Consider the following 11,549-nt stretch of genomic DNA (forward strand, 5'->3'; position numbering starts at 1 on the left):
CTATGAACCACAACAAAAAGAAATGCCATTATGAATTTAGTCTTCAGCAGTGCAGAGGATCTAATTGAAGATCCTCTATTAGTGGGTGAGCTGCTCAATAGTAGCAACCACAGTGTAATTAAACTTAACACTAAGATGAATGCAAGACAAATAAAGCAAACAGATACTCAATTTTAAGAAAATGACTTATGCAAAAATGGGGAAAAATGCCAAAAAAACCCTAAATGAGCAGTTCCAAACCAAGAAGCCTGCAAACATCCATAAGGCTTAAAAATACAGTTCTAGAAGCCAAGGTAAAATGTCTGACATAAATAGAAAAACATGGCATGAACCTCCCCCCACCTTGTATGACTCAATGGGAAATTTAAGGAGGCTATTGCAAGGCACATGGGGAAGCCCAGGGAAATGTGGCATGCAAAATTTTTTAAAGAGGAAGTGAAGATGGCTAAACTCGAGGAGTGGCTGATAAAGGATGCTCAGAGTGTTAGTGACCAGTTTGCATGACGCTGGTTTGAGAACCAGGGTGCCGCAGTCTGGTGAGAGCTTTGTGGTAACTTCAGGGGCAGCAGCAGCCAAAAAGCCAAGAAAACAGGGAGCATTTGAAGGAAGGCACTGGAAATGAGAATTCCATAGAAAACCTTGGTACGCCCATGGCCTGAGGGCTCTGTGCAGTCTGGTCTGTGCACCCTGAGCAAGGCTCAGCGATGCTGTAAAAGGTTCAGACGGAGATGTTGGGAACAATGTGGGGAATGGAGCACTGGAACAATGCAAGGAATGGGGCACTGGCTCTACAGAGGCCAAATTTTGGGACTCCAAAATTCTCCAAACTGGAGAGGACAAAGCTGAAGGAAAATGCTCTGGGGGCTTGTAAATTGCCATGAATACCACGGGTAAGGTACATGCAGAGGTGGCAGTGACCAAATCCTGAAACGCTAGTACCAGGAATCATTTGATGGGTTTTAGAGAGACCTACAAAACAATTAGGGACTTTTCAAGCAGCACTTAATAATGTTCTGGGATGTTGCCTTGTGAAGTTATGTATCAGCATGTTCAAAAAGGCACCAAGCAGATCCAGGGACATACAGCCCATTACCGAAAGGACTAAGTGGGCATGAAAACCCGCAACACTGGGCACGGATGTTGAAGTGCCCACCGCTAACCACGTCTGGGCTTCGGCTTCAAGGAAGCTGAAGGGCACAGCGGTCAAAGCTGAACGACATCAATTGCGCTCAGGTGTGCCCCATCCTCCCCTTCCGGTGTGCTAGGCAGGGGAAAGGGCGAGCAAGGGCCGCGAGCAGCTGCAGGGACGGGCCTGAGGGGGGCTGAGGGACCGGAGCAAGCGATCCCGCCCCAGCCGAGCGCCCTGAGGGGAACCGCGGCCCGGCCGTGAGAGCCCCGCCCACGCAACGTCACCGGCGAGCGGGCCCCGCGCGAGGCGGAACGCTGTGCGCGTGTGCGGGAGGCCCCGTGGGCGGAGCGGGCGCGCGCGCAAGCGCGGTGGGGGGGCAGGGCGGGGACTCCGCGCGCGCGGCGGGCGGTTCGAGCTGCGGGCGCTCCCCTGGACCTCCCTCAGCCCTCCCGGAGCCTTCCCTCACCCCTCCCTCGGCTTCCCCGCCGCCGCCCCTTACCCTGCCTGAGCCTCCCCTCCGCCTTCCCGCTCCTTTCCCTCAGCCCTCCCTGAGGCTCCCTTCAGCCTTCCCGCCATTTCCCGCCTCGCTCCCCTCCCCTCGAGCCGCCGCTGCGGCGGAGCAGAGCTCTGGGGTGAGTATGGAGCGGTGCTGCGGGCTCGGGACTCGCTCCCGGCGGGACGGGATCAGCCACCGCGCCCCCGCTCCCCTTCCCTCTCGTCCCGGCCGGGGTCTCCGTGTGGCTGCAGGCCGCGGCTGCCCCGGGGCGGGACGTGGCCCTTGAGGGCCCCCCTTGTGCGGCGGGGCCGGGCGTCGCGGGGGCTCCCTCAGGGCTCCGGAGCTGCTGTTTGTGCTGTTTGATGGCAGCGGCAGTGCCGTGGTGGCCCGGCGTGCCCGCGCTCAGGGCTGTGTGTGGCCCCGTTATATCACAGAATCCGTAAGGTTGGAAGGGACCTTTAGAGAGCATCCAATGCAGCCCTGCTGCAGGGTCACATGGAGCAGGTTACCCGGGAATGCGTCCGCGTTGTTTTGGAATTTCTCCAGAGAGGGAGATTTCACGACTTCTCCGGGCAGCCTGTTCCAGTGCCCTGCCACCCTCAACGTAAAGGTCGAACTCATGTTAAAGTCAAACTTCTTGTGTTATGCTTTATGGCCATTACTCCTTGTCAGTGGGCACCACTGAAAAGAGTGTGGCAGCATCCTCTTGGCGCTTATATTTATGTTTTTTGAGGACAGCCCTTTTAAGCACGGAGGGCAGGGGAAGCTTGGAGTGCTGACATGAAACTCGTGCAACATTCTGTGTCACCTGCAGTCTCTGAGCTAATCTGACACACGGGGAGCTTTAGAGGAATGGCTTTACTTGGTTCAGTGCTCCAGGCAGGCAGAGTGGGGTTCTCAGGTGAAATGTATGTTTTAGAAACAAAATATTAAGTAATATCAAACTAAAAAAAGTCCCTTAGTACTACCAGAGTATTACAGACAAGGCTTCCTGACTGTTGATAACTTATCCTGTATCCTTTGCTGTCTGTTACGCACACTTTAGGATCCCAAAGCTGTTTGTCTGCTAGGAAACAGAAAAGCAGCAAACTCCCTTTGCATGTAAGTTGTGATCGTTTTCACAAGAGTATTTTTACACTGTTTTTATTTTTAATTTTTCATAATCGATCAAAAAATCTGCAGTTTTACATTGAGGTATTTATATGTTAAAGTATTTCTTGTTCCATTTTCAGAGGAAACTTTAAAACAAAAGTTTAGAAGACAAGATTCTGCTTGCTGTTGAGGTAAAAAAAACCCTTATGGCCAAGATCTTGAAATGCAGTGTAACATCACAGGAGTTTTGTTTTTAGAACAAACTGAAAACCCTGATCATTTTGGAAGATTTAAAATAATTGTGGGTGGTTTTTTAATGAATATACAGAAAACCATGTAAGTAAAATCACTTTTGCAGGCCACTGAATTGCACAATATTAACACCTGTTGCTTTTAAATTAATGGTACTATACTGTTTCCATAATAAGTTTATGTGACTTAAGGAAAAACAATGATCTGGGATGTAATTGCTACAAAAAATGTGTCCTGATTTGATCAACAAAATATATTAAGATATCTGAAATAGAAATTGGTTTCAAGTCTTTGAATAATACAAAAATATGTCCTAATTTGATAATATATCTTAATATATTAAGATATCTGAAATAGAAATTGGTTTCAAGTCTTTGAATAGCCACTTTAATCCAAAACAGGGTTTTGGTTGTTTTTGTTTTGTGATCTGACTCTTCCTTTTTCCTGCACAGACTCTTTTTATTAAAATACTGGATATTAATTTTAATGGCCCAAAAAATTAAAGCTGGAATAATACCCCAGACTTTTTAATGTGTTTGGATCTTTTCTGCTTACAAAAATATTTTCATCATGAGCTATGGAAAGGATTTTGTGGAAACTCTTAAAAGAATTGGATATCCAGAGGCTGATGAGCTTAATGGAGAAGATTTTGACTGGATGTTTGAGTCTTCAGAAGACAAATCATTTTTGGAGTGGTTTTGTGCAAACATAAATGGGCAGAACATGGTATCTGAAGAAGAACTGCAAGATTTTGATAATCTTCTCCAGCGTGGTAAGGCTGTTTTGGAAGGAAATGCACTGGATGAAGTCCTTAAAACCTTGGAGCCTGTGGCTTCAACAAACAGTAGCCAAGAGGAGGACAGGGAAGAAGTGAAGAAATTAGAGGATGAACTTCAAACTCTTCAGAACTTAAAAAACCTTCAAATTCATCGGCATAACAAACTTCAGCTCTTGGTAACCACAAACAGCCACTTGTTACAGACATTCCAAAGCAGAGAGGAAGAAGCACGGAAGTATTGGAAAGAAGGACTGGAAGTGTTTACTGCAGCAAATAATAAGCTTGACAGTGAACTGCAGTCTCTTATAGCTGCAGTGAAGGAATTTGCCTCTTTCTTCACTGCTTCAGATTCAGGACAAGGGTCAGATGCGCATCCGATGTTTTTTTCCCAAATTTCGTTGGACAGATATTTGTCTGTGGAAGAACACAGCACTGCAGCACTTACATCACACTTAAAAAAGCTTTTTTATGAAGGTATTGCTAAATGTGCTGAAAATTCACATGAAGGCAGCTTTCAACTTGAAGATTTAATCAAGCAAATCCCTTTTGATGAGACTAATGAAGTTTGTGAAGAGAAGCAAGAGATAGCCAGGCTCCAGGCAGCATATATTTGTGGTCAGAACCAGCTAATTCAGCTGCAAGCTGAAGAGGAGGGCTTGAATTCAGCTATCAAGTGTGCAGAGAGCCTGCTGCAGTCCTTAGACAAGGTAAGGTAAAAGGGTGATACAAGATACTGGAGTTTTAAACAGACAGGCAAGTTCCACTGGATCTAGTGAAAGGAATTGCTGAGTTATTGTTATTTCAATGGTTTTTATGTAGTGAAGTTTCACTTTTATGAAGTTTTCGTCTTGCTCACAAAACTGCTCTTGTGAAATATTTTCAGTTTCCATAGAAGTTTTTCATTGTGGTATAGTACCTTTAATTCTACTTTCCAGCATTACTGCCTTTAAAATCTTAGATATTTTAGTACTTTCTAGTTCAGTTGAACTTTGAAATTTCAAATTAGAGCTGGCTCTTTGTACAGTAAATGGAATCTTAGCTTTGGTTGTAATTTTGTGCTAATATGAGAGAGCCAATATGATAAATGTATTCCTGTTTATATTGCATAGCATAAGCTCAAAAAGTTTTAATTCACTCACTCTGGCAAGTCAAGTATTTGTACCAAATAAATGAATCTGATAGCTGAAGCCCCAGAAGTCTTTCAACAAGTGAGTGACAGGCAGATGTGGTTAGTGGAATTTGTGAAGCAATCATAATGAAAGGTGTTTGCTTATGCCAGACGTGGAATAACTTGAGGCATCATGTCAGTCTGTATGTTTTCATTTATGGCTGACTGTTATATAGGACTTGATTGATTAGGGTAATTTGAAAAAGATTGATTCTGCCAGCAGTGTTGATATCTGACTGAATATAAAAAATTATGTTTTCTTGTGAGATTTCAGTTAGGCTTGCTTGAAGTGGGTGCTAGGTAAATGCAGCTCTTATTTTTAACTCAATAAACTGTTTTGTGACCCTGATAAAAAGAAATTACCTTTTACTGGAATATATTTGTTATCTACTTTGTTCATCTGCATTTGCATTACTTTGTAAAATTCTGTAAAACTACTTGTGGAGTTCTCATTTAATTTTGTAGCTAAATGTAACATAAATACATGAATCTTATATGAACTGAAGAAATGTTTGGGATGTGGCTTGGCAGGAACTATGAAGAAATTCACAAATATTTTGTTTTATGCAGGATATTGGACAACAGGAAAACATTGATGCTCAAATATCTAGTTTAAGTGCTGAAATTTCAGCAATTAAACAAGACATAGCTCAGATAAATAATGAAGAGCTGCTTCCCCTTCTTAAGAAGAGAGCACAACTTTTGACTGCACCAGTGGTGAAAGAATACTTAGTTCACCAAATTGCTCGACAGAACTGTTATGCTGCAATTCAAGATAAAATAGGCAGGCATTTGATAAGGCAGAAAACATCATTTGAATTTATTCAGCTGGGCTGTGAAATGGAGATGAAGAAACACCAGGAGTTCAGCTGCCAGCTTGAGAATTTGGTAGAATCTCTGAAGCAAAGCACTGATGAGTTACAGCAGAGACTACAGGTGATAGCTGAACGAACTGAGCAGGCAAAGCCAAGGAGCACTATTAGTCCAGAGGATGGTTTAGCTTGCAGGTGAGTGTTATGGTCACTGTTGGACTTGGACTTTCTTTGAAATAATACTGGTGAGATGAAGGCTCAGGCAAGGTAAGCCTTGCCTGCTGCCAAGTTCTTACTTACTTGCTGTAGTTAATTAGAGTTTTGAATTTTCAAGAACTGAAGATTTCAAGATGTGAAACTTGTTTCTTCCATGTCCTTTGAAATTCTTTTCAGGTTTGCCTGAGGAAAAACTGTTCAATTATCAGTCTTTTTAATATTGCTGAAGCATTCCTAATTAATATCCATAACATGAAGAATGTTTAAACCCAAGCCTGTCTTATCTAACACCTCCTGATACTCTAGAGGTGTAGATGTTGATAGCAGCGATTTCCCAGGCTGTGTGCACGGCCTCATCGGCTGAGCCCCCAAAAAACCCTCGTGTGGTAGGAGAGAGGAATGACTCCTTCGGGCTCTGTCATGTGTTCAGCTCATTTTTACTGCTTCATTTGCCGTCTGGTTTGAGTGTCCTGGCACCCATGAAGGAGTCTGGTTTTTCACCATCTAAATAATTAAGTCTCCTTAAAGTTCAGGTGATAAAGTTAAGGATGTGTGCTGTGCTGCTCTTCCTTCAAGACTAAACCTTTTGGTGAGATAAATTGTATAGTTAGAGGTGTGTTACTGTCAGACTTGTCCTGCTTCTTTAGAAGGGTGCTCTAAATGTGGTGTTTTTTTTTAAATAATTGAAAAGTGATAGCTGAATATGGTTAGGCACAGTGAATAACTGGAAGAATTAGGGAGCATTAATTTTACTCCTATTGTGTGTTTGTGTCAGCTTGTTACATTTTTGTTCAGGTTTATTGTAAAGTCTCCAAATCACTGAATGTTTCTGGCTACTTTTATTTTAGATAAAGGGAAGGCAAGTTGAAAGAATTAAAAACCTTACAGGGTTTGTAAACAGAAGACACTTGAAAGACATCCAGTTACTTCTGAAATGTAGCTCCTTCTCCTAATAAAGCCAGTCTGATTTTATATTAGGGATCAGCTCCTGAAGATTTTGTTATGCCGAGGTGGGAGTAACATTTGGACTATGTAACGTTGTCTGTGATCTTACTGGGCCCATTCCTGATGCAGTGCAAGGGTGCAGTTTGCTGTAGTGTGTGTTGCTGTCTTTTGCATGACTTGTAACTAACTGGAGAATTTCTTAGTGGTCTCTTCATAGAGAGATAGAAAACAGGAAATACTTGAGTAAGCATGAAAATGTTACAAAGATTGTTCTTATTTCTCATTGGCTGTTGAAGTCTGCTTTCATTCAGCACTTTAAAAAAATCCATCTTACTTTGCAGCTCTTGAAGTGTCAGGGAATAGTTGGCAAAAGCACACTGTCAGCTTCTGTTTGCATTCATTATGTACTTACTAACTGTTACTTTAATATTTCATTGCTGCTAATTTGATATTGAAATATTTTGGATTCCTATTAATCATTAGTATATATAGATGGAATCCTGAAATCAGTGGAAGATACAGCAGTGTTGTAAAAGTGCCCTCAGCACAGCTTACCTTACTCATCCTCTGACTTCTCAACACAGACATGTTCTCTTAACTAATGATGATAGAGTGCTTAGGAAAGTTAAAATATTTGTGTGTCTAACTTTGCTTTACAGGCTGTATCAGCTCCTGGAAGGAGGAAGTAAAAAACAACAATTGTTTAAAACATACAAAAACCTGGAGCAGATGGCTCAGAAGTTGAAGCAGGACTGTGCTGCAGCAGAAGATCAGCTGGCAGCATCTGCTCGAGAGCAGTCTCTCCTTTTGTCCAGCCTGGAAGGGGATGTGGATGCCCTTCATGGTGCTCTCTACTGTGGAACAAACCAGATACAGCTCCGCACTCCTGTAAGCCCTTAATGGTTTTTTCAAATTACTGCATTGTGTGTCATGTTATTTACTGATAAAAGTATGGTGTGAAGGCTCTAGACATGCAAACTGTCTCCACTAATCAGCAACAAATTTATTAACAGAATGATGATGGATGCTGAACATTTACATTGTTTTTGGCTAATGCTGGATTTTTGTAAATGCTGGCAGGTGATAATTTTTTTTGGTTTTGAGCAAACTGTTGAATCTAGCTGAATTTCTTTCAAAGGCTGTGCAGTCCTGTATTCCTGTAAGCTTGTGGTGTGGGAGGTCCTTTGTCTGGGTAGGGTATCACTGGAAAACTCATTTAAGTTGCTCTTCTTTTCATATGGGCTTTCTCCCCTGTTACCTCTGAGACCCCAGTAGTACAGTTTGGCTCCTTAAAAGCCTGGCCATGGGTGGGTCATTTGGACAAAACAAAAATACCAGAATTTTGAAGGGCAGTTGTAGTAGGACAGTCCTGCTACATAGCTCTCAGGTATTATGTTTAGAACATCTTTTAAATGGGAACAGGGTTTGTTAAATGCACCTTGTTATGGTTTTTAAGTCATTGTAGATACCTCAAAAATGCATCAAGGGAAATCTTGTGTTACATAATACTTCCTTGTTTAATTACATAAAAATATATTTAACATTCATCTGTCAAATGAATTTACAGCATCTAGTTTTTATTTAAAAATGAGACTGTAATTGGAACAGTATGTATTTAGGGATTGCATTTTTTAAATCAAATACCTTCCTATTGATTTAAGTTACTTCTTAAAATATGACATCTTGTTCTACTGCTACTGTTTCTCAAGAAAAGTAATTCCTTTAATAAGGGAATAATGTGCAAGTAGATGATTAGTCTGCTTATACTGAACTATCACAAAAATGCCAGCTGGGAAAGTTGTAGCTGGTATTTAATGACTTAATTGTAAAATTGATTTGGCTTTTTGTTGTGCTTTTTTTCTGTTTGTTTGTTCCCTTTTAAGGTTTGACTAGCAATGAAGACTTGTAATTGATAGAAAATGTAATTCACTCATGTCTCTAGGTCAGGTTCAGATTCTTATGGTCTTAACTCATCTGGTCAACAAGTAAATGAAATTACATTAGCAAAATACAGGATGAGTTTTGTTACATGGAGCTCAAAAATTACATACATTGAATGGAATCCCTTATTATCTTTGTTTTTTTGTGATTACTTTTTGATTACAAACAAATGGCTTCCCAAATCAAAAAACCTTTCATATTTCTAGTTCAGCTAGTATATTAACAATAGAAAAGTAATAATTGTTTGTCTTTTATTTTTTGTTAGGAACTTACTGAGCAGTTTCACCAACTGGAAGTGGATTTAGGGGTACTAAATAATCTCCTTAAGGATCTGGTTGCTGATTTGAAGTCAAAGAGAAGCTTTTTAGAGTCCAACAGGCTGCTTCAGATGGAAAGAGAATTGTATGTGTATTTTTTCAAAGATGAAGAGCAGTTGAAAGAGATGGTGGAGAAGCTTGAACAGCAGTCTCAGGCTAAAGCCAGTGGTCTGGAAAACAAGAATTTCACAACCAGTGGAGTTCTTAATGTCTAAACAGCAATGTACTCTTAAGAAAAGAAAATGTTAATGTAAACTGTCTACGAGTTTAATAATAAGCATGAGCTTGTCTAGACTGATACTTAACCTGTCACTGCAGTGAATCTTAACTGCCACTGTTACCAGCTGAGATTGTGTGCTGCTTTATGGCTTCTTCTGCCTGCTGAATTCAATCTCAGTTTTGTCAGAACTCTTGGATATGAAGTCATTGTTGGTTATTTGAAAGATGACGTTCAGCTGCTCTTCTGCTGGCCCATGTGTTCATTTCTGCTGCACACAGCACAGCTTCAATAGGAATATGTCATACCCTTCAGTTAAGTCTTTTTGCACGCTAAGAACTTTTTGAACTGCAAAATAAATGTGGAGAAGGTATTCCACATTTTGGAACAAGGATGTAATGTACTCATAGTGAAGAGGAGAGATCTCAAAGGCAGCAGATAGTCCATGATTGTTTCCCTTAAAGTTCTTCCAAGAAGACTTGATTTTGTTAGAAATGTGTTGGAATATGTACCAGAATCTGTTTTAATTACCAAGACCATCTGTTTTAAGACCATTCCTATATCTCTTAATTTAACTCATGGCCCATCATCTCCATTGAAATAAGTCTATACTTATTGTGACTTGTCAATGAACAAGAATTTTAAATGTCTTTTGTACTTCTGAATTTGCTTATAATTTATAATGCTAGGCATTTCAATTCAGAGTGCTGATGCTTTCATACTTGTGCTTTCATGTGCATTGTTAGCCCGTTTATCAAATTTGTATATAGCTTCCTAATATACAAATGGAACTAAATAGGCTTTTATAGTATGATAACTTCCAGTCTTTTATATTTTGATGGGATCAGCTGTGCTTGCTTTCAAGCACTGTACATATTGATGAAGGTTAGTATATTCATTGAAATTCATTAACAGTAGTCTTAAAACTATTTTGATGGCACACTTTTAACTTCTATGTGATTATAACTTATTTTGAAATGTGTAATTTTTTTTTTTTTTAGCATTCTGGTTGGGTGTCTTTATGTCTGGATTTCATGCTGCTTAACTCTGTATTTTGTGTATATTATTAAATGCCAAACTCTTATCAATTCAGTTCAGTGTGGTTAATATTTATGGTGAATCTGTGTGGGTTTCTCCAGGCCTGTTCTCAGGCATGGTGTCTTGTTTGTATTTGGTCTGATGGGTTCTCATTTTGATCTGCCCCTGACCCTGTGTAGGAAAGAAGTGTTGCTCCTAGGCATAGAAGTTAGGAGGAGTTGAGTGCAGGGTAGGACCTGCCCCTGGGGCTGTGACTGCTGCTTCCCAGCCTGAGAAGTCAGGGAGCACTTTAACCCTGTGTAGGAAAGAAGTGTTGCTCTTAGGCATAGAAGTTAGGAGGAGTTGAGTGCAGGGTAGGATTGTGCTTCTGACTCCTGGAATGTCAGGGAAAAGAAAGCCATTCCACCTCTCACCCTTTTCTTCACATGCTTGCTAATTAGAACTAGATGGATATAGCCAGTGCTAATGCAGCGTGATGGGTGTTCCTCTGAATTAGATGCAAATATTTGCACTTTTAAGTATCAAAAGTTGCAATGTACCTGTGGTCTTGAGCCAAGAAAAATATTTCTGCGTAGGCAGAGGAACTTTTTTTTTGCTGATGGTTAAGTTTGACAGTCTGCTCATGCACTGGATCTAGTGGGAGAAGAGCAGAGTAACTGCACTCCAGCTACCCACTTGTATAGGAATAATTGAGTCAACAGCAGGTTTTGGTAGAGTGATTGATTTGTACAGCTTGGATCCTTGAAGTTTTTTTTTAAATGTTGGATATTTCTCTTGTGTTTGTGTCAAGTTTTACATGTTCTGGTCTAACTGTAAACCAATAAGTCACCAGTGTGGACACCATTACTTGTGATTCTTCAGTGTGTGTAGTACCTAGGGATTCTCCCAAGCATTTTGTAGGTATTACAGAAGATGGACAGGTCAGCTGGAAAACCAGCTCCTTTTCAGAGAAAGATAACATTTACAACAACAGTAGCTGGGATCAAAGCTTGTAGAGACTATAAATGTTGCTGACCAGTTTCTTAAATTGACAAACTATAGTAGCTATTTTAAAGTTACCAGTATATAGCAGTATTTGAATGCATCAGTTATACAAAATTTAAGAAAATAGAGGTCTTTTATGATAATTATTTTCTGAAACAGCATCT

At 40.8% G+C, this 11,549-nt stretch overlaps 1 protein-coding gene across 1 annotated transcript; it reads left to right on the forward strand.

Moving 5' to 3' along the window:
- Nucleotides 1-2,895: 2,895 nt before the first annotated feature.
- HAUS3 (HAUS augmin like complex subunit 3) lies at nt 2,896-10,385 on the forward strand. Its single transcript, XM_041402854.1, has 5 exons — nt 2,896-2,908; nt 3,422-4,454; nt 5,486-5,922; nt 7,548-7,776; nt 9,095-10,385. The coding sequence occupies exons 2-5, from the start codon at nt 3,540-3,542 to the stop codon at nt 9,359-9,361; spliced, it is 1,848 nt and encodes a 615-aa protein (XP_041258788.1). The 5' UTR covers nt 2,896-2,908; nt 3,422-3,539; the 3' UTR covers nt 9,362-10,385.
- The last annotated feature ends 1,164 nt before the right edge of the window (nt 10,386-11,549 follow it).

This window comes from Onychostruthus taczanowskii, unplaced genomic scaffold (genome assembly GCF_017590055.1).
Source record: "Onychostruthus taczanowskii isolate IOZ18803 unplaced genomic scaffold, ASM1759005v1 scaffold2, whole genome shotgun sequence".
NCBI lineage: Eukaryota > Metazoa > Chordata > Aves > Passeriformes > Passeridae > Onychostruthus > Onychostruthus taczanowskii.

Bases quoted from the DNA above. Each gene is read 5' to 3' on its own strand.
- HAUS3 (XM_041402854.1), top strand. From the start codon at position 3,540: ATGAGCTATGGAAAGGATTTTGTGGAAACTCTTAAAAGAATTGGATAT. The intron at 4,455-5,485 runs GTAAGGTAAAAG...TGTTTTATGCAG, and splicing joins TGCTGCAGTCCTTAGACAAG to GATATTGGACAACAGGAAAA. The intron at 7,777-9,094 runs GTAAGCCCTTAA...ATTTTTTGTTAG, and splicing joins AGATACAGCTCCGCACTCCT to GAACTTACTGAGCAGTTTCA.